At 39.5% G+C, this 24174-nt stretch overlaps 1 protein-coding gene across 2 annotated transcripts in view; it reads right to left on the bottom strand.

The window, feature by feature from the left end:
- mpp7a (MAGUK p55 scaffold protein 7a) overlaps positions 1-24174 on the bottom strand; it is a 368390-nt gene that overhangs the window by 1281 nt on the left and 342935 nt on the right. For both annotated transcript variants that reach the window (XM_078415914.1, XM_078415920.1), the window contains 3 exons: positions 20775-20868; positions 20184-20292; positions 7999-8142 (listed from right to left, as the gene is read on the bottom strand). In XM_078415914.1, the coding sequence (XP_078272040.1) occupies positions 7999-8142; positions 20184-20292; positions 20775-20868 (347 nt within the window). The remainder of the gene's footprint in view (positions 1-7998; positions 8143-20183; positions 20293-20774; positions 20869-24174) is intronic.

Here is a 24174-nt window from a genome sequence, read left to right as displayed (position 1 = left end):
GTACTGGTATCTCAGTAACAATGTTCAAATGCTCATTTTAAATTGTGAGAAATCACTATTTATCAAAAGATAGCATCTCTTCTTGGGACCCATATAAGCCCGATGGCTGCAAGAGTGACTATCAAGAATATCATACGCCTTCTTACTATACAGTCTACCTGTGTCGGCAATTTCAGGAAATTGTGTACATGTAATAACATAACCCAGGTGCCTGCCATTCACTGTGTATGTCCTGGCCTAGTTTAACTATCCTTAACTGAGATAAATTTCATCAGCCATTCACTTGCCCGGTTTTCCAGTTGATCTATGTCCTGTTGTAACCTTAGCGAATTTTCGTATTTGTACACTGTGCCACAAATATTGGTATTCTCTGCAAATTTACTAATCTGCATTCCACTTTCATTCTCTTTGACATCATTAATATACAGGACGAACAATGAAGAACTCAGCACTGGTTCCTGTGGCACACCACTGTTACAGGTCTCCAATCTGAAAAACAACTCTCAACTACTGTACAAAAGGACACAGTGCTATGGTAATTCAGCAGGTCGGGCAGCATTTCTGGAGAACATGGATAGGTGATGTTTCGGGTCAAAACCCATCTTCAGAATAATTGTAGCGGGGAAGAAGAAAGCTGGCAGAGGGAGAGGCAGGACAAAGCATGGCAGGTAATAGTGGGTGGCTGGAAGGCCAGAGTTGTGAGATGGAATTGAAGAGCTGCGAACATTGAATCCTCCAATTTTAGGTAACCTCTAACTAAAATATCAAAGTGATGTCATTAAAGAAACATTATTTATCTTCTCCAATGCAATGAAAACAAATGGATCTATTGCCAGATCTGGCTTGCTGCAGCATCTGAGAGGTAGCCAGTGCTGGGGATTCACAGTAAACTAAGCTCCACTGCTTCAATCAGCATGGCTCTAAAGAGTCCAGAGTGGATTGAATTGACAGCTTGTTTGTGTTCTAACAACTCATGTGGTAATTGCACACTCTTATCAGTTCTGCGTGTCTCAATTTTGTCTCCCCAACTCTTTCAGCAAAATGTTCAGCACAGGAGACGGCCATTAGGTTCATTTTTTCCATGTTAACCAAGAAACCACAATCGTCTCACATTCAACTCCCTGTTCTCAATAGATTGACAAAAATCCTAACCATGCTATAAATATATAGGAGACCCGGGTTCGATCCCAACTGCGGGTGCTGTCTGTACGGAGTTTGTACGTTCTCCCCGTGACCTGCGTGGGTTTTCTCCGAGATCTTCGGTTTCCTCCCACACTCCAAAGACATACAGGTTTGTAGGTTAATTGGCTTGGTAAATGTAAAAAATTGTCCGTAGTGTAGGATAGTGCTAATGTGTGGGGATCGCTGGTTGGCGCGGACCCGGTGGGCCGAAGGGCCTGTTTCCACGCTGTATCTTTAAACTAAATATATATCCAAAATTTTGAATGCAGTAAGAGTTTCTGTCTCTACCAACCATTCAACAACGGGTTCCAGACACACAACATCTTCTGGGTGAAATAAAACTTCCCAGCTCTCCTCTAATTCTTCCATTTTACATTATATTAAATCCACTGACCTTTACGTTACGGGAAATAGTTTTTTCCTATATATGTCAATCCTCTCAACTTGATGCATTTCAATTACGTTTCCCTTCAGATTCCTCGATACAGTAGCATGGTGGTGCAGCATTAGAGTTGCTGCCTAACATGCTCAGAGACACGAGTTCAATCCTGACTATGGATGCTGTAGGTACAGAGTTTGTACGTTCTCCCTGTGACCTATGTGAGTCTTCTCCAAGATCTTCGGCTTCCTCCCACACTCCAAATATGTACAGGTTTGTAGGTTAATTGGCTTGGTATAAATGTAAATTGTCACTAGTGTGTGTAGGGTAATGTTAGTGTGGGGGATCATTGGTCAGTGTGGACTCGGTGGGCCGAAGGGTCTGTTTCCGCGTTGCATCTCTAAACTAAACTAAACCTAATTATTCATCACTAGCTTCCTACACTACAGGAGAAAAAAGTCCCTCAAAGTTCACAACTTCATTGGAAACAGCTTTCCAGACCCAATTACACCTAACCATTACTCTATGCCTCCTGTAATGATCCAAATGTGGGTGTAATTTGCAATTTCCCTTCAATCCCAGTATGCCAAGTGGAACAAAGTCAACCCAACTCCAGTGACTACATCAGACCCACTACATTCATCAATCTTTCTTATTATCCAAATAAAATGTGTTTGTTGATCTGCCGTGACTTTCCCTCAACGTATCCATGCTGAATGTCCTTGATTAATTGCATTTTAAATGTCCCCACAATGTTTTCTGATATTTTGCCCATCAAAGGTTATGCTTCGTGTCCAGTAATTAACCTGCTGTTCACATTATCGTGCCTGTGGCATGGCCAGCTCTTAATATTTTATTCCTTGCATCTTTCAACGCCTTAGAATAACATTTCATCTGGGGCTGGTGATGCAAAACATTAATAATTCCTGTCTGACTGCATTTACCTTCTCCTTAACTACAATGTCTGTATCAGCAGCTCTTTTATGAAAAATAAAGTATTCATTACGCAAATGCGTTGGAGGAACTCAGATCGGGCAGCATCTGTGGAGGGAATGGACAGACAGCATTTTGGGTCGGGACCCTTCTTAAGACTGACGGAGGGTCCAGACCTGAAGGATCACCTGTCCATTCCCTCCATAGATGCTACCTGACCCACTAAGTTCTACCAGCACTTTGTGTTTTGCTCAGGATTCCAGCTCTGCAGTTCCTTGTATCTCCTTAGTCTTCATTAAGATCCATCTCAATGTCTTTTACCCTTATGCACAATCATCATTTTGGTCTTGGATAGGTCCTACAATTTTGCGAATCATCATTTACTGCTAATGTATTAAAGATCCATTAGGTTTCTTTGAGTTTCCTTAAATGGATATTCTCACTGCCTCCTTTTATTCCCCAATTTCCATTTAATTTCACCTTTCACTTTTGGTTGTATCAAGGTTTCAGTATCTAGTTTTTCCTTCTTTGAGTTACTCTAATCTGCATGCCTCATGACATCAAGGGCCCAAAATTGAAGTCACAAAGTTTTTCTGGGAATATATTTGATCTGAACCTCCTCTCTGTTCTTTAACAGCTTTCCACTGCTCACACAATTTAGCTTCAAAATGTACTTGCATTGTTCCTCCCAACTCTACCAGTTTGGTTTTCAAATTGGTGAATCTGTCCTGATTTATAGAATTAACAGCAAACGTATAAAAGACTCTGCAACAGATTACACTGACAATGGAGTCTGTATGACATTATTATATTACAGTCCAATTTATTGCCCTCCAACCGTGCTTCAGCTGGTAAATGTACTATTCTACCTTCATTTTACATCTCCTTGCTTTTCAGCAACAAATGCAGGGAAATCCAATGCTCAGGGGTTTGACATGTTTGCTTTCCAATATGCAGCAAATTTCTCGAATCATATCTCGATTCATCAATACACCCTGCAAGGTCTCAATTCCCATCCCACAAGCCTGGTCTATTCAGTTCCCCTCTACTAACACTCCCCCCCCCCCCTCAACCTTAACAACTTCTCTTTTGACTTCTCTAACTTTCTTCAAGTTAAAGGTATAGATGTGGGCACTCACATGGGCCCCAGCTATGTCTATTTTTTTGTTCGTTATGTTGAACAGTCCTTGTTCCAATGCTACACTGGCACCATCCCACAACTCTCCGCTTCATTGGCAACTGCATTGGGGCTGCCTCCTGCACTCTTTGATTTTATTAACTTTATCATTACTAATTTCCACCCTGCCCTCATTTGGACTCTGTCTGACACCTTTCTACACCACCCCCACTACAATCAGTCTGAAGAAGGGTCCCAACCCAAAATATCACCGATCTGTTGTTCTCCAAAGATGCTGCCCGACATGTTGAGTTAGTCCAGCACTTTGTCTTTTTTTGTAAAGCAGCATCTAAAGTTCCTTGTGTCTTTTTATCACCATTATTACTCTACTGTCTGGTGGCAGAGCATGGATTGATTATGACAACAAAGACTCCACCATGTAGGCAAAATCATGTTGCATCATTATGAGTACCAGGTTTCCCTGTTACAATCCAAACAATAAAAATATATTACTAACAAAGAGTATTTGCCTCAAACTGCTTTCAAAGGAACGTTCATGGCACTGATTCAAGTGTTTGTTTTCACAGAATCAATAAAATCTTCTGCTTATTATCTTGGTTCCCAAATCCCTCTGGGCATCTTTACATCATCGCTGCCCACACCTCCAGGTGTTAACATTAAGAGCATATTTTCACATATTTTCTCCACTGTTTGCATAACTGGTCAAGGCTTTTGGAAGCCAGAAATGTGTTGCAACACTGAAAGGTTTGTACAAAATGGATAATATCCAAATGTTCTAGAAAGATTATTTCTGGTGATTTCCTGTGTCTCTAGAAAACGGCTGCCATAAACCTTGCCTGTGTGTGGGTTTTCTGCATGTTTGTAGATGTAATTTAAACATTGGTTACTGATACTTTATTTCTTTAGGCGGTCAGTACTTTTAAAAAATAAAGGAACAAATTAATGGAGCAACACATGTGCAGAGAGATACCGTGGAAAGATATTTTAGAGTTTCTACTTCTGGTAAGTTATGTACAGTTGGAAATTACAGGGTCTATTTCCCTTAACAGAGTAGCAGTGTTATTAATTCTAATCCCACAAGAATTCTATTTTGCCAAAGACAGCCGTCAAATATTGAAGAACAAGACTGCAGAACATGAAATATACATTAATAAGACTTCACCTTAAATGCCAACTAGACCTATGAATAAATGATTAAATATTTACTCCTCAATTATGTTTAGCTAACATATGAACCGAGTGATGCCTGTGGGGCAAAATGTGAGGATTAAGTTCTAAAGTCAGCACACTCCAACCTATGTTGAAATGCTGAGCTGTAGTTCTATGGGTACCTGTAGCTGAGGTGCATTTTTCACAAAACTTGAAGGTGTTGGTCAGCCATTAAAAAATTGGGATTTATGTGATGAAGGGATTCTTTTAAGTGACTCTCGTTGAACACCTTCCATTATCATCTGATGTCAAAGTATTATATAAACATTTCAGCAGGGGCCATTACATTAGATCAGGAATTAAAGGAGAGATGATGATTAATTGAGAGTTGTTTTCTGAATAAAGAACAGACTGTGTTCAGTCCCTAAAATACTTGCGAAATTGCTACAACAGCATTACAATTGACTTATCCAGTTGATGTTGGCCTCACATAATATAATTACCTCTATTAGAAAAAGTAACTGTGGATTTTCAATGAGAAAAATCACAGGATACGTGCCAGTTTAAGACATGGACATGGAGCATTGAAACAAGCAAATATTACATTTTAATCTGAAAATAGACACAAATTGCTGGAGTAACACAGTGGGACAGGCAGCATATCTGGAGAGAAGGAATGGGTAACGTTTTGGGTCGAGACTCTTCTTCAGACTAAAACGTCACCCATTCCTTCTCTCCAGAGATGCTGCCTGTCCCGCTGAGTTACTTCAGCATTTTGTGTCTATCTTCAATTTAAACCAGCAACTGCAGTTCCTCCCTTACATTTTAATTCTATTCATTTCACTCGAGGATTAAAGATAGTACGTTAAGACCTTCAAACAACAATTCTTGACGTATTAAAATAAGATTTTACAAAAAAAATACATGAAGAACATTTAGAACAGATTCACTTTTCTGGAAAGACAGTGTTTGGATAAGTGATTTACTATGAAAAAGTAAAGGGATTGAATGTGCTGATGTCCAGAGAAATGCTGGCTAGCAGCAGTGTCTCCCAGCACCATTTGAACTTGTGCGGTACAGTGTGCAAGTAGAAAATGCACTGGAGTGAAGCTGGCATGTCTGACCTCCCAGCCCATTCCTGGACACACAACTGAATCAGGGGAGGCAGTTTACCTTGCCAGGCTGAGGGTCATCTGGCTCAACCAATGTGGCCCCAATTGTGGACATGCTGAGGCTGAACTCTTACTATTTCATTTTTTAAGTATCTTCTACTTATCAGATTTGTCACTATCGCCACCCCCCACCCCTCCCCAAAACATCAACCCCTCACCCCCAGCAGGTGCTTCGAATACATCACTCCTAGGTCCCGTCTTACACTTTGAAATCAGCCTTCCCCCAATGTAGGACTCCAACTTGAAGACCAAAATGAGCTTTTTCCATGATTATTTTTAAGCTTTCAGAACTATGGTCACTGTTTCCAATGGGATTTAGGAAAGCCACTTCAATCACTTCCCAGCTCATTTTTGAAGATACAATCAACTACAGCCCCATTCCTAGTTGGGGGTCTCTTGATACCACTTCAGAAAACCCCCTTGAATGGGTTTTATAAATCATTTTCCATCTAAGCCCCTTGCAATCAAGCAACCTATGTCAATACATGAGTGGGTTGTATCTATTAGGAAAGTAAAAATCATCTACTGCTACAACCCTATTGCTTGTATCGCCTGTTGCGATCTGCCTGCTTATCTTCTTCGAATTCCCATTGACTATTATTAATTCGTAAGTGACTGTTCCTTACTTATTCCTGAATTGTACCCATGTAACCTCATTGGCTAATCTCTCTAGGATATCCTCTCTCAGTACGCCAGAATACTTTGTAACTTTGTCGGATACTTTGTAACTTTGTCAGCACCCTTTAGGTAGCAACTATTGTATACCTTGGGTATGAGAGCAAAGAATTTCACTGTTATATATTCATTCATTCATTCATTCCCCCTGATCAGTGCAACATTCCCTCCTCTTTTGCACGTTCCTGTCATGTTTCTGATTGCAACAATATCATGATGCCATGTGCTGATCTATGCGAAGGGTCATCTGTCTTACCTTTACGTTAATGCAAAAAATCCTACCGACTCGCTTATGCTTCCCTTCTAGTCTCCGTTAGCTCTTCCCACTTGCCCGTCTATTTCCTGCTTACACGTCAGCCTCTACGTGATGCCGTCATCTTGGATCTCACCCCCTGCCGCACCAATTTAACCCTCCCAAGTGGTTCCAGCAAACTTGCCCGCAAGGATATTGCACTCCTTCCATTTCAGAGGCAACCTGTCCTCTTTTACCTGTCACTCCTTCCTGAGAAAGATTCCAATCATCTAAAAACTTGAAACTCAAACCAGACCTGAAATTTTAATTATTTCTCTTTCCACAGATGCTGCCTGACCCACTGAATGTTTCTAACATTGTGTTGTTATTTCAGAATTTCACCGTCTGCAATTTTTTGATTTTCATTTTTAGGAGAAACTACAGGCTGGTAACTAAATACTAAAGCAATGAGCTATTTATGGAGAATTTAGACAAATCCTTTCTCCCTTCCACCCCTGTACATGCTAGATGTTGTGTGCATTAAATGTCATGTGTTGCAAATTTATCTTTATTTTCCAAGATCTTTTGGACCTACATCTGTTGCACTGGTAAATTAAAACAAGTCAGATTGCCATTCTCCGCATTTGTTTCAAGTAGTTTTATGTTCTGTGAGAATTTCACTTTCTTCTATTGTCCAAGATACCCTGAAGCACTGGAAAACTGATACACAAGTGAGTAGAAGGTACACATTTACTTCTGGAAATTATGTCCTAATACAACACAGGCAGACGTCTCTTTGCAGTTAAAAGTCTAATGGGAGTTGTGCCTCTAGACATGAAACTCGTCACTAATCCAACTGAACACATATTAAAGACAACATCGAAAGCTTAAAATATTTCATTGATGTAGTACGAGTAATTGTAGACACCGAGTGCAGATACACTGTAGGGATAAGCTAATAGGAGATACACACATCTACTCTTGATCATGAAAGACAACTGCAGAATCATTGTTGGCAAATGTGAGGAAATGTCACGTAAATTCATATTTACTGAAATAAACACAAATGAAAACTTTATTCAGATGAATCAACTTTGGTTATAAAAGATTTCACTGGATATAAAAACTTCAAACATACCGTGAATGGTTTGGCAGGGTCTTTGTCATCTTTGCTTGAAATGATTTTCGCATTCTTCCTGGTTTCTCTGAGGCGTTCAAACGATGGTGGCTTGATGAATATCACATATGGTTTAAATTCCAATGTCCTCAGATGTTTTATTGTCTGAAACATTTAAGTAGTGTAACGTTGTTTTACTTCTCAGCATATCTGGTTGCAAAAGCATATTGAAAAGTTAAATTTACCTCAAATATGCTTGCAATAAATACATTTTACAACTAGTATGACAGTCATCACACTAGTTCATGAAAACCACAGTGTTTTCAGACACATTTTTATATAGTTGTTCTGATAATGTGTGTGATGTTGGCAAGGTTTCATTTATCATATGAACCTTGTTTCACTAAAATGAGGGCATTTTTAAAGTCAACTACATACTATTGGAACTAAAGTCAGGCCAGGATGAAGTGGGAATTTCCCTTTGCTGAAGGATATTTGTGAGCACATTTGACATTTATGATAATCTGGCAGCAATCAAGGTTATTTCATGGTAATAGCACACATGTAACCACCAATCCAGCCTTCCTCTCCACAACCTTTTTCTTCCCCATGTTGTTGTGTTGTCAAAAATGTCTTCCTGAACTATTATTTAATAATTTAATATGTATTTAAATATTTAGTATGCAACACAACTAATAAACCGTACTTTAGTATCTAGTTGCTACTGACATCAGTGGAAGATAGTTTACTTTGCACAGCACTGCAGTAGACAGTTTACACTAGAGGGTTGCAATGCTGGTAATTGCAATCGCAGATGTATGTTTAGGGATGCTATTCTAGGAAGCAGGCACTGACTGATGATAACAATGTGCCAGTGTCCTCAGGTCAAGCATTGTTCAAGAAAATGAATCCCAAGTTTTCAGGAGCTTAGCACCTGCCAACCACCACTCAGAACTTTTTTTTGTGAAGTAACTGTCTCCCACACTTTGGAAGCATGCCCTAATTCCTACCAAAACATCTGGCGTCAAGGAAAGAGAATACAGTGTCAGACTTCACACATAAATTTATCAACTTCCTCCAAGAGCAGCTAAGCAACATTCCAAAAGGCAGACCTGCGACACATCTGGCTGAGTCTGCGACAATGGTAATGCTTATCTGGTCAACCTGCTCAGTCAAAACAATATTCCAGATCTGGGCAGTTGCCAAATGATGTGTAATGGTACTTCTATCGCGCGTCATTCCTTCCACCTTGCAGATGAAGGCATTAATCTGCTGTAGTCAGTGCAGTTTGGGGAAATTTGAATAAATGTTTGTTCAATTGTGTTATAGATGGGAAATTAGCAATCTGAAATCTCCAACCATTCCCTTTTATCCCCACCATCTGAGGAGTTAGGAATAGATTCAGATATTTGATCAAATCCGTTATTTCCATTACATTAATTTATTGAGACTACAAGACTCCACTGTTTTCATGGTATGATTCTCTGAAACTTTCCATCCTTATTCATGCCAGCTCCTGAAGTCACAAACCTATATTTGACAGCGATGTCTGGGTTTTGCCAAGTGAGAGATGTCTGCGGATTTTACTGCTTTCTAAAGCGGTTTTCGCTCTGACGTGAGTGAACCACTCAGACGATGCAGAATTCTGAGAAACAAGGGTAGCGGTCTTTATGTACTTCATTTTTGCAGCACAAAGTGTAACATCAATAGTCGGGTCTTTTACTGCACAGAAATGGACCAGATGAAATTGGAAACCTGAGTGCCGGAAGAAAAATATCAAAATGGTGGAGAAACTCAGCAAGTCAAGCAGCAGAGACACAAAATGCTGGGGTAACTCAGCAGGACAGGCAACATCTATGGAGAGAAGAAATGGGTGACATTTCGGGTCGGGACCCTTCTGTAAACTGAGGTCTGAAGCATATGAAGTCAAGCAGCATCTGTGGAGGGAATAGATAGATGATATTTTGGGTTGGGACCCTTCTGAATCAGTCTGAAGAAGGTCCCAAGCCAAAACGTTGTCTGCCCATTCCCTCCACAGATCCTGCCTGAAACCCAAGTGCCTCATCTTCCTAATTTTGAGGTAGAATTGATAATTTCAGGCACCTATTGTGAAGCTTTTTAAGAATTTCTTTATGGTAAGTAATATTTTAATGAATAGATCCGTTTATCCACCATTGGCAAAACCATTTTGTACTAAAAGATTTATTCAGCAAACATGTTCATCTTATAGATGTTGCAGGAGCCATTTATGTTTAGGCTAGTTACTGTTGGCATATTATTTTGTCTAGATATATCTTGCCGTATTATTTTAGGCACTTGGGGGCGGTCGTTAGATGCACAGGGTGGTGTATATATATGGGCATAATGGACTGGGAGTAGCTAGATACAGGGAGGGAGAGTATACAGTTCTTACCGGACCTGGACAGACCATCGACCGGAAAGACCTGAGACCTACGACCCGACCAGGGCCAGTGCAGCCAGCTACGACTTGTATGCAAAATAAGTATAGCCTGGTATGTTTATCTCCTTGTTTGTACAACTACTTCAATAAACAACTAATTAAACTGGAAAAAATGACTGGAAGATCTGTTCTGTTGGGGTTTGCGTAAGATCACTCTGACTCCCTGTGTAGTAATGGCAATTAGAAAATACTTTATTGGAAAAATCTGGAAGTTGCCAATCCATCTTAAGTAAGAATTAGCTCTATGAGTGAGACTGGAGCTTGTGAATCAACTGGACGGAACAAGGATTGTTTTATTTCACAAGCCTGACGCCGAATCCCACAGACTGGACAAGGTCGCCACCTGCGCTAATCTGACTAATGGAGATTGGAAACTTCGAAAGCTAACGAGAAGGGAAAGTGAGTACGTACAGCATTAAGCTTTATTGGAGAAGCTATATGTGATAAACTGTATTGGAAAATGGCTACTGTAATGGACAATTGAGAAGAAAGAAGTGACCTTGAGAATCGCACGATATCAGTTGTTTTGAATATTTGTGCTGCTACAACTTTTACGTCTACGCGTCTTAAAGGGATAATGTACAAGTATGTCTGGTTAGATCTGATGCTCAGTCACAAGATGGCGATATCAAAAGGGATTCTGAAAAGGAAAAAGGGGTTATTAAAAACACCGCCAAGGGCTTGGAATCGCTCATTGAAAAGCACCAGAAGAGAAAAAACAAGATGTAAACGAGCTATCAAGTTAATGAAAATGCTGAAAGAGCTCATGGAATCAAATGAAAATGGTACAATCTAACCTGATTCAATTAATCAAGCTGTGATGGTCAAAGAAAATTACGAGGCATTGGTGAAGTTACCACTGCCTGAAGATGTCCTTGAAAAGCAATATCAGTGGGTTCAACAAACAATGGAAGCTTTTATTGGGTTTATACAAGATGTAAAGGTGTGGTTATCTAAGGTTGGTCAGCAAACTATACACTCTAATGCGGGGAGTGCCACACAACAGAGTGTTGTAAACTCAGATGACATTAGACCTGATGACAGTGTTTTAAATGTCTTAAAACCTAAATTGAGCCACAAATTTAGTTCTTCATCATGTGCATCTTCAACGTTCTCTGCTCGCATGAAAGCTCAGTCAGATAAGGCTGCTCTCATGGAACGGGTTGCCGCCCTGAAAGGCAAGCATGAGATTGAGGCACAAGAAGAACAATTGGAGGAAGAACAGAAGAGACAACAATTGGAAATAGAGGAAGAACAGAAGAGACAAAAAGAACAGCTGAGAAGAAAAAAAGAACAACGGGAACTAGATGCTCAACTGGCAGCAACCAATGCCATGAGATCAAGAAGCAGCTCTAGAGTATCTGATGGGATGAACTCTTATTTGAGAAAAAGAACTGCTCAAAAGGAAACATCAGCTAAATTAGATCCACATGCAGCTGAATACTTGCCTGATCAAGTGCAACAAAGACAGAATGTGTTGATGGGAACTGAATCTTCCTCCCAGTAACAGACTAAAACAAACTCAGGGATCATCTGCTAGAGCTCACATAGGACCCATCTAACTCAACACTCTCTTCAAAGGCAAAACGTAAAGACTCATGAGCAAAAGGGGGGGGGGGAGAGGGGGATGTTCGCACAACCCCCCCCCCCTGTACCGAATGATGGAAACCAAGTTGATATCTGTAACTTAATTCAGAAGAAAATTATATCACTGTTCTTCTGGCTCAACAAAATCATTCTTCTACTCTACCACCAAGAGACATTCCTGTTTATGATGGCGATCCTTTGCAGTATGAAGTTTTCATCATGGCATTTGAGAGAGAAGTGGAAAGAAAGATTAATGATAAGTGACCGCTTACATTTTCTAGAGCAATACACATGAGGACATCCAAAAAAACTCCAACACTTATCTCCAGCCCAGGGCTATCAAAGAGCAAAAAAATCTGCTTAAAGAGCATTTTGGTAATGAACATAAGATTGTCACTGCATATATGGTCAAGGCATTTGCCTGGTCAGTGATCAGATCAGAAGATGTGAAAGCGTTGCAATCGTTCTACCTGGTCCTTAGAGGTTGTTGCAATGGAATGGAACATCTCACCTATATGGAGGAAATGAATGTCGCTTCCAATATGAAGACTATTCTTCTAAAACTGCCTTACAAGCTCAGAGACAAGTGGAGGGATAAGGCATGTGAGCTACAGGGGGAGCTTGGACATCGAGCTAGATTTTCTGACCTGGTAGACTTCATAGAGAAACAAGTGAAGATACTATCAGATCCACTTTTTGGAAACATCCAGGATGCTAAGCCAGTTGCAACTGTCAAAAGCTCTACTTTTGCTAAGACAAAAGAAAGGCAGCAACTAAGAGGAAACAGTTTTGCAACAACTGCAACACCTGTAGAAGCACAGGTGCAAGAAAATCTGACAACAAATGGAATGAAAAGAGATGTATCTCCCACCAAGCCATAAGGTTCTTGTTTGTTCTGTAATAAAAGTGGTCACATATTGGGGGGGTGTCCATAGATTAAGAAGAAGGGGCCCAAAGAAAAGATAGACCTTAAAGGAGAAGGGAGTCTGTTTTGGATGTTTGAAAATAGGTCACATGAGCAAAGACTGCAAGAGTCGTTTGGCTTGTAATGTGTGCAACCAAAATCATCCTGAAATACTTCACATTGAACAAAAGGACAAAGAAAATAAACCAGAACATACAGAACAGAATGAAAAACCAATTGCGAGTAATGCTGTTCTCTCAACTCAAATGTGTGGACATATTGGGGCCAGAGATGAAAGCTGCATCTTCTCCATTGTACCAGTACGTGAAGAGCCTCAAGGGGAGCACAGTGTTGCAAACATACCCATTTTTGGATCTTGGAAGTTCATCTACCTTTTGCACAGAAAGCTTGATGAGAAGGCTGAACATTACAGGACAAAAGACCAAAATTCTCTTACGTACCATGAACCAAGTGAAGCCTGTGATCAGTTGTTATATCTCAGGTTTGGAAATATCTAATCTGGACAAAGACGATTTTATTCAACCATCTGATGTGGTCACATATAATACCATGCCTGTTTCTCAGCTAAACATTCCCAGACAAGAAGAGCTGAAACAGTGGCCTTACTTGAAGGATGTCAAGATTCCAGAAATAGTCTCTGGCATTGACCTACTCATCGGGACAAATGCTTCAAAGGTATTGGAACCTTGGGAGCTGGTCAACAGCCAAGGGGATGGACCATACGCTGTGAGAACCCTACTGGGGTGGGTCATCTATGGTCCCCTGAGAAGAGACCATGACAGCAGGGATGTAGATGGCTGCCCTGCTGCTGCTATCAATCGAATATCCATTGCAAACCTAGAGGAGCTACTGGTCAAACAACACAATCACGACTTCAGTGAAAGAAGCAGCAAGGAAACAGAGGAAATGTCCAGAGAAGATGTAAAATCTTGGATATTGTGAATCGCTCAGCAAGGATGACAGATGGACACTATTGTCTAGACTTACTTTTTAAACACTAAAAAGCCAGCATGCTAAATAACCGTTGCATTGCTGAGCAGCGCATCCAGAGCCTGAAATGCAAGTTTGGCAAGAATGAGAAATTTCACAATGAATATACATCTTTCCTCACAGAAGTAATTGACAATGGTTATGCTGAAAGGGTACCAGTGGACCAGCTGAATCGAAGTGATGGAGAACTCTGGTACATCCCTCACCACGGGGTGTATCACTCAAAGAAAGGAACTTTAAGAGTGGTCTTTGACTGTGGTGCAGTCTTCAAAAGAACATCACTTAACTGCCAACTGCTGCAGGGTCCAGACCTTACCAACTCACTTATTGGAGTTCTCATCATTCAGATAGGAACCAGTTGTTTTGATGACTGACATCAAAGCAATGTTTCATCAGGTCAAGGTATCAGAAAAGCATATATGGACTATCTGCAATTTCTGTGGTGGCCCGATGGGGATGTGCAGCAAAATCTTGTTGAATACCGGATGAAGGTACATCTTTTTGGAGCCATGTCGTCACCAAATTGTGCAAACTTCCCATTAAGGAAAACCGCAGAGTACAACAAAGCTCACTTTCCAGCAGAGGTGACAAACACAGTCAAGAACAACTTCTACATAGATGATTGTGTAAAATCCTTGCCTTCGGAACAAGAAGCAGTTCAAATGGTAAGAGACCTGACTGCGATCTGCCAAGTGGGAGGATACATGCTGTCAAAATGGATCAGTAACAGCCGTGCTGTATTGGCATCCATTCCACAAGAAAACAGAACCAAAGAGATCAAGCAGTTGGACTTGGACAAAGACCATCTTGCAATGGAAAGAGCACTGGGATTGCGCTGGTGCGTTGAAACAGATGTGTTCAAGATCAGAATTGCTGCACAGGAGCAACCGTACACGAGACGTGGCATCTTGTCCGTGGTCGGCTCTATATACGACCCTTTAGGATTTCTAGCACCATTTACTCTTCCAGCCAAGCTGATTATGCAGGAGCTCTGCAAGAAAAAACTTGGTTGGGATAAAAACATACCCCAAACCTTCTCTCAGCGATGGACAGGATGGCTCGCAGATCTCAACAAGATTGTGGAATTTAGAGTGGACCGGTGCATGAAGCCTACAAGCTTTGGTCAAATTAGATGTGCACCGCTGCACCACTTTTCATACGCCAGCGAAAGTGGCTACGGTACTGTTTCATATCTAAGACTGGAAAACGATAGCAAAGACATGCATGTTGCATTCATAATAGGAAAATGCAGAGTGGCACCATTAAAACAAATGACGATTCCCAGAATGGAGCTTACAGCTGCAGAGTCGACACAATGCTGCGAAAAGAATTACAGCTTCAACTGGACAACTCCATTATCTGGACCGATAGCACACAGTGCTTAAGTACATTAACAACGAAACCAAACGCTTTCAAACATTTGTAGCAAACAGGATCTCTTTTGTAAGGGATGCGACTGATGTATCACAACGAAGATATGTCTGCTCCAAGAAGCTGAGACTGATGACCCTAAAGAATAAAGGATCACTAAAATAGATTAGATACATTTTTGATTATGTACAAAGTTTTTATAGCTCCTTTTAATGTTTATTAGTAATTGTTTCGTTATATACGTAGAACAATTAAGGGCCGGTGTGTCGGAGCCATTTATGTTTAGGCTAGTTACTGTTGGCATATTATATTATTTTGTCGAGATATATCTTGCCGTATTATTTTGGATACTTGGGGGCGGTCGTTAGATGCACAGGGTGGTGTATATATATGGGTATAAGGGATTGGGAGTTGCTAGATACAGGGAAGGAGAGTATACAGTTCTTACTAGACCTGGACAGCCCATTGACTGGAAAGACCTGAGACCAGACCAGGGACACAGCAGCCAGCTACGACTTGTATGCAAAATAAGTATAGCCTGGTATGTTCATCTCCTTGTTTGTACAACTACTTTAATAAACAACTAATTAAACTGGAAAAAAAACGACTGGAAGATCTGTTCTGTTGCGATTTGCGTAAGTTCACTCCGACTCCCTGTGTAGTAATGGCAATTAGAAAATACTTTATTGGAAAAGTCTGGAAGTTGCCAATACAGATGTTACCTGCCCTGTGAAATGGCTTTGAGATCAGATAGTGTCTAGACCAAATGAGAGTACATTCTAGACCAAGGAAATGGGAACAATATATCTTCAATGAAATTGGTAAGCTTGCTCACTTTGTTCATTTTGTTGATCATTGTCCAAAAATATTGATATTTCCTTGTCTCAAATGAGGAAAATGAGGTGGCAAGAAACATGTTTTGCATTTATCACTATTAACATGCAGTAAGTTCAGACACCTGAGTGTGGAACAAACCAAATTAACCAAGCAGACTTCATGCAGAGCACAACAGTGAGCCATGTACAATATTACATAGGCCTGGATATATTCCAATGAAAATTTTTGAGAAGCAATCACACAATTTATCAAAAACGGGATGCTACCTGGAGAGCACATGGATATTGCAGAATCATCCAAACATGAATGAATCAAGCTCTGGTTGATGAATCACATGTATTTTGTGTGTTCAAAAGTAATTTCTTCACAAAATAATTAGCCAAATTGCTCAAGTCCATACGAGTAATAACGTGGTCATTAAAACGTCAGCTCTGAACCTTTCTAATAAATCTCCAATGTGATATAATCCCTGGATTGTATGTAAAAAAACATGTCCAAAACACTGTTTGGAGAACTTGGGACATTTTCAACAGTCCTGGTTCTTTACCACCCACTGAGCCATAACAGTCAAAACATTTATAGTGCACACGGATGACAAGTTATATATGGGCCTAATCTGTTTAATTCCTAAATAAACAAAGTAGCAGCACCCATACCATTATACTGCTGCATTAGCGGCATTGTATGGAATGCAGTGAAGACAGATTCTCCAGTGCTCCAAAAGTATCAGTCTAATTTCAAACTCTGTTAATATTTTCCACATTTATATTTTCCAATCCAAGAATTTAAAATCCACATTTCTTCTTACTATTACAACAACCATACAAAAAGGAACATTTTTGCAATCAGAAACCTTCACCCAAAATAATTTGAATTTGCGTCATTCAGGCTAGGGATAATTTCTGCTAAATTTTACATGTGGGATTACAGGCAGAAAGAGCAGAATTGTGTGCATGATTGTTGGCGCTTCTGAATGAAGACATAGCTGATCACCGGCATGTTATTGATTGCACTCTGGTGTGGTGTTCACAGAAGTCCCATGGTGAAGCCATATTTCCATGTATAGGCTAGCACATACACTGCAAAATGTGCATGCTTTACTGCACTAACCAAATGGAGAGGAATGGCTGCAAAGGAGAACAGCAAGTATGAAGTGCAAAGGAGAACAGCAAGTATTTATTTAATTATTTTCATATCTTCTCCTAATTTAGATGGCCATTTGGCCCATCAGGTCTTTGCTGGCACTCAGACTATTCCTACAGTCCCATTGCAACACTTTATTTTGCTACAACCTATTTTCTCACATATGCTCCAACTTCCCCTGATTTTCCTGCCACCTACCCATGCCAATACGTCTTTGGGGTTTGGGAAGAGACTGGGCACCCAGTGGTCAATAGACAATAAACAATAGACGATAGACAATGGGTGCAGGAGTAGGCCATTCAGCCCTTCGAGCCAGCACCGCCATTCAATGTGACCATGGCTGATCATCCACAATCAGTACCCCATTCCTGCCTTCTCCCCATACCCCCTGACTCTGCTATCATTAAGAGCTCTATCTAGCTCTCTCTTGAAAGCATCCAGAGAATTGGCCTCCACTGCCTTCATGAGAAGGACCTGTAAACAGCAAAGAGAGCACCAGAGGTCAGGATTAAACTGGGGTTGCTGGAACTGTGGCAGCAGTGACAAATTATGAATGGCAAACAAATACGGTTGTGCAGTCATACTGACCAGCAGTTGTGAAATTCCAAAGCTAAGGCTTACATCATGCAGGATTTTGTCGTTTAGTTTAGAGAACTAAGCAACACGAAACAAGTGCCAGTTAAATGTAGGTGAGGGGCACAGTGGGGAGAGCATGAGGGGCAAGCACCTTGGTGGAAATTCAAGGCTAATATCTTACATAAACCAGAACAATCAGGCAGTGCAATAGTAGGTAACTGCTTTTGCCAGATCCATTACAGACTATGCAAGAGCGATAATGCAGTGCAGTTTTACTAGTACAGCTGCAAATGTTATCTCAGTAAAAATAAGCCTTGTTAATAGGGGAACTAGTCCTCTATGATTAACCTGTGATTAACACAATTTAAAAATAACTGAAAATGACATAAAAAACTAGCGAACTACTGTTTAAAAGTATCATTTAAAAAATATTTTAAAACTTTTAAAATGTACCTGTCTATGCATTCACAAAGATGTGTGTAATTTGAAGACTTTAACAATCCAGAATAATTCCTTGGGGTGGTTCAAATTCAGCAAATAAAAATTTAAATCAATAAAAATCATTTCAGAAAGTAATTTGAGACTTCACTCTCAGGGTTAGAATTTCATGGGCATTTCCATTGGTTTGACCAATTTGCCTGGATTGCAATGTACATGAGTGGATTTTTCCTCATGGTAGCAAGAAAAGCAAATATTCTAATAAGTAATTGTTTTTGAAGAATAGTATGAACACATTCACTAGGAAAGTTACAAAAATATGCTTAAAAAAAATTAAACTCTTTTAATGCTCAAGATAACACAACATTTAGAGCCCTTTCAATTAATAATATTTCAACTTCCGAAACAGTTAATGCATATTATTCTTCATTCTGAGTTCAATTTCTGTTAGTCATCCCTTGGTTGTATTGTCCCATGAACTAGTACAATTGTAATTGACTTCCATAACCTTCCACACAAACTTCCAGAATTAGAGATGATCTATGTGGAGAAAATGTGAAGAAAATGTGGAGAACACTGAAAAAGGCCAGTCTGCCCCAATAGTTACTGATGACCTTCTACTGCTGCACCACAGAGAGCATACTGACATACGGCATCTATGTGTGGTATCTCAGCTGCACGGCAGCGGATAGGAGAGCTCTTCAGTGGGTCGTCTGCAGAGCACAGAGGATCATTGGGATACAGCTACCAGCCCTGGAGGACATCTACAGCTGATGCTGCCTCAGGAAAGCCACCAGCATCTATAAGGACTCCACACCCATGCCACCGTTTGTTTGAACTACTTCCATCTGGCAGACGTTACAAGGCCTTCTACGCCCGCACCTCCAGACTAACAAACAGCTTTATTTCTAGAGCTATAGCTGCTCTGAATCGGACCTGCTGAGAGCCCCCCGTGATTTGATCCATAATCTGTCTCTGCCCCCATGGTCATCTGGCACAACTGACCCTGCATGAACCTTTTTTGCACTTTACCTTGTTTCCTTTTTTTCCCCCCTCCTTTAGTTTTTGTTTTCGCCGTGTTCTATTTATTTTATAGCATTCTTAATCTCGTTGTACTTGTACAATGACAATAAAGATATTGTATTGTATGATATTGTATGTTTCTGGACTATTCAATATGTTCATTACATAGTTCCTGGATGTGAACTTGAAGGACTGTAACCTGAAGGACTATGGGTCTTGTGCTCAAAGGTAGGATGAGGTTGGGTAGTTGTTTGACGAATGCATTGGACATGATGGCTGAATGACTCCCTTCTCTGTCATAAATTTTACATGATTTATTCGCCAATCGATGAGCAAAACAAAGTCTTAAGGAGGCTTGGAAGAAAGTCATGCAAATTCCACCTTGGCTGAAAAATCGGCGGCACCAGACAACAAAGCAGATTAGCAGGGAAAAACATTATATCCCAGTCTCTGGAAAGATTAGCAAGTTTTCATGCGCTAAGAGTTGAAGGGCAATTGTGTTGAATAATTTCTGTGAATGTAAGTAGTTAACTGTGCAAATAAATATTTGAGAGACCAACGCAACACATGGAAGAAAAAGCTTTTTTCAGTGTTGAAACCTTGCAGTCCAGTCCTTCTTCCCCTTAGCATGCATGTGAAAAAACCACAAAGAACAAAATGCTGTGTTTATATTTGCTGCTCCTTCCTATACAGCCAGAAATTAGAATAGACCAAGTAAATTGCAACAAGAGGAAATCAATACATTTAACAAAGAACTTAAATTGCCATATAAATAAATACCTGAGCTTTATAAACTTGTGAAGACTGAAAATCCAAAGTTAATCTTTTGTGCTTTGAAGCAATGTGTCTACTTACTTGACATTGTACATCCAACAAGCAGACTTTATTTTTGGCCAAGACAAATCGAACAGAATCTATATTTGTTCCATATAAGTTCCCTCTGTATTCCCCATATTCAATAAACCTGGAAAAAAAATTCAACTTTTGACCATCCTTAAAATTCTGCTCCTTTTTAAAAAGCTGAGTTATAACACATACAAACATCTTACATTGTCTTGATATGTAATAAGCTTGTAGAAAACAATGGAATAAATACAAAAAATCAACAAGAAAACTCAAAAACTGTGCACATCATATGATCACAGAAATAAATTAACATTATACATTCACAGAATACATTAAATTATTTTCAAATATCTACTTATAGAACAAAAAGTTATGTCAAACTTAAGAATTAATGCGAGAACAAATAATATCATCAAGTTTTATTTATACAGAGTCTTTAATGGGGCAAATACTCCCAAATCAGTGACATTTAACTCACTGAGCAATTTTCCTGTTTTCCCAAGAAACCTATTGTTCAAATATTCCAATACTTTTCATCACTGCATCTGAAAATTTCCAGATGTGCTGGCATGAAACAGCGTGTGCCATTTTTCAACTTACTTGTTATTTTGTACATCTGTCTCAAACAAGTGCTTGGAAATAAAATGATATTCCACTCCGTCAGTTTCCTGGCTTCTTTTTGGCCTTGTTGTATCTGTGGATCACAAAACACAAAAATAAATGTCTTTACTATTGTCAATATTAAATTTGCTGCTCAAATTCAGGGTAAAATAGAAGAAAGAGTTATTTAAATGAGGTTTACCTTATAAAGAGTTCAAGAATATTAAACCTTTGCTAATACTGAACAAGTTGCTTGTAATCAAAACAACAAATTTAAGCTTTCTATTTCATTGGTGGAACATTTGGCAATCACCCTTGTCCACAGAAATGTAATTAAAGTGCTTGAAAATTTCTGCAAGATGTTGTATCCAGACCTCCTAAATTAGAATAAATTACAGATGACATATTACCTTATTGAATCCAGCATTACTCTTATGCCTAATATAAACCAAGCTGTGTTCAGTGGTCTAATTTTGAAGTCACCATCACTGGATGCTATTCAGAAATATGGCATACTGACATTTTATTTCCCGCCAGTCATTTTTCAAAGCCAAGATATGAGGTAGAGCAATGGCATTTTATACAGAAAATTGAAAAGATTTTTCCTCTATTTCTCATAAATGTCAGGGTGGCTACAAACTTTGACAAGTCGGAACACTACCATACTTAGAAAGGAAACTATTGCTGACTTAAAAGTAATTGTATACCACTTCCCAATAACATGGCTGAAGTCCGTTCCTGTCTTAAAAGTGTTTTGTACATAGTGTATAAAGAAGAAAAATTATCATTTGTCCTGAATGTTTTAACTTGCATTTTTTAAAGTCATAAAGACAGCATCACCTTTCATAAAATATTTCATAAATGTTCCTGGCAAGTATACCATGTTTTAAGTACAACTGACTCCTGTATAAAATACCACAGACTAACAAATTCTCTTGTGTTTAACAGTACAACTAAATAGCACCAAAATGACCAAATGAAAGTGAAAACAAAGCTGAGTGACATTTTGAACATCAGGAGTGTAAGCTTAATATCAAAAAGCATAAAACAATGATTTTTGTTATGTACAAGAATGAAAGATTGGTTTGCTGCCTTTATTTTTTTTGATGGATCAGAGAGCATAACAATTCATCATTACACCATGGAAAACTGTTTCTAAGCTCTGACTGGTTTATTTCTATTGCTTTCACAATCAAAAATCCAAGAAAACCAGAGAAATAAATTATCACCCATTTGACCTCTTGCTCGTGGAATTATGTGCAAATTCACAAATTCTTGCATGTTTAATTGTAAACAATTTTAATGGGCATGAAGTTATAGGGTGGATAATTCATGAAGCAAATGCCTAAAACTAACCCATAACTTTTAATAACCATTATTACTGTTTTAGACAAGTAAAGTAATTATTTCTTTATTTCAAATTTTATTTTAATTGAGTTTTTTAAAAAGTGTTTCAGTCTTCTTAGCCAAATGTTTATGGAACATTTAAGATGCACACATAACACTGTTTATTCTGGACTCACACCTAGAGGTTCAAGTTGGGATTGATATATAACAGAGGGTCAGTCTGCCCACTTATGTGGAAGTAAAAATAAAATCCCATGACAGAACATCAAGTTCTTTCATTGTTTGTTAGACTTTGTCATGTTGTTATTGTTTTAGGGATCTTTCCACATGCAAACTGATTGCATTTCCAACATTACTACAAAGAGTACACATCAGAAGAACTTGCATTAATTATAAATTTCTTTGAGAGTCTGAGAGTCTCTGAGATTACTGCCAATTTTGGCTAACCAGATTGTTCCAAATATATCATGTTGTATTGAAGCAAATAAAACTTAAGAGTAATTTATATAAAAGCCGCATTCTATTGTTTAGTTTAGTTTAGTTTAGTTAGTTTATTGACATGTGCACTGAGGCAGAGTGAAAAGCTTTTGTTGCATGCTAACCAGTCAGCGGAAAGACAATACATGATTACAATCGAGCCATCCACAGTGTACAGATACAGGATAAAGGGAATAACGTGAATAACGTTTAGTGCAAGATAAAGCCAGTAAGGTCCAATCAAAGATAGTCTGAGGGTCTCCAATGAGGTAGATAGTAGTTCAGGACTGCTCTCTAGTTGTTGGTAGGATAGTTCAGTTGCCTGATAACATCTGGGAAGAAACTGTCCCTGAATCTGGAGGTATGCATTTTCACACTTCTATTATTTGCCCATTAGAAGAGGGGAGAAAAGGGAGTGGCCAAGGTGTGACCCATCCTTGATTATGCTGATGACCTTGCCAAGGCAGTGTGAGGTGTAAATGGAATTAATGGAAGGGCAGGTTGGCCTGAGCTACGTCTATAATTCCCTGCAATTTCTTGTGGTCTTAGATGGAGCTGTTCCCAAACCGTGCTGTGATGCATTCTGATAAAATGCTTTCTACGATGCATCTGTAGAAGTTGGTGAGAGCTGTTGGGGACATACCAAACTTCCTAAGTCTTCTAGAGTCAGTGGTCTGCTTTCTTGGCCATTGCTTCAATATGGGTGGTCCAGGAGAAGTTATTGGTGATGTTCACTCCTAGGAATTTGAAGCTTTCAACCATCTCTACTTCAGCGCTGTCAATGCAAACCAAACTATTTGTACCACTTTGCTTACTGGAGTCGATCACTATCTCCTTTGTTTTGCTGACATTGAGAGATAGTTTGTTGTCTCGACACCAGGTCACGAGGTTCCAATCTTCCTGTACTCTGTCTCATCATTATTTGATATCCGGCCCACAATGGTTGTGTCGTCTGCGAATTTGTAAATTGAATTAGATTTGTACATGGCTGCGTAGTCATGGGTGTACAAGCAATAAAGAAGAAGGCTGAGAATGCATCCTTGTGGAGCACTGGGTTGAGGATTATCGTAAAGGATGATTTGTCCCCTAGCCTCACAGATTGGGATCTGTTGGTCAGGAAGTCGAGGGTCCAGGTGCAGAGATGAGTGCTGACTCCGAGTCCTACGAGTTTAGTGATGAACTTGGATGGGATAATCGTGTTAAAGACAGAGCCGTAGTCTATGAATCTGACGTAAGTGTCTCTCTTATCCAGGTGTTCCATGGATGTGTGCAGGGGCAAGGAGATAGCGTAATCCATGGACCTGTTATGACGGTAGGAGAATTGCAGTGGGTCAAGGCTGCTTGGTTGACTGGATTTAATGCATTCCATAACCAGACTCAAAACATTAAATAATGGTGGATGTCAAGGCCACTGGACGGTAATCGTCAAGGCTCGCAAAGTTTCACTATCGTTCACAAATTTCATGAATGCAACTCATACAAATAGGGAATGAAACAGCAAAATCTTGAAAAATGGCATAATTAACACAAAAAGAACCAGTCAACATTTTCAATGTAATAGTGTCACTGAGGCTGG

This window comes from Rhinoraja longicauda, chromosome 2 (assembly GCF_053455715.1).
Source record: "Rhinoraja longicauda isolate Sanriku21f chromosome 2, sRhiLon1.1, whole genome shotgun sequence".
Lineage (NCBI taxonomy): Eukaryota > Metazoa > Chordata > Chondrichthyes > Rajiformes > Arhynchobatidae > Rhinoraja > Rhinoraja longicauda.
The sequence above is the reverse complement of the archived record's forward strand: the minus strand, read 5'-3'. Positions and strand labels throughout refer to the sequence as shown.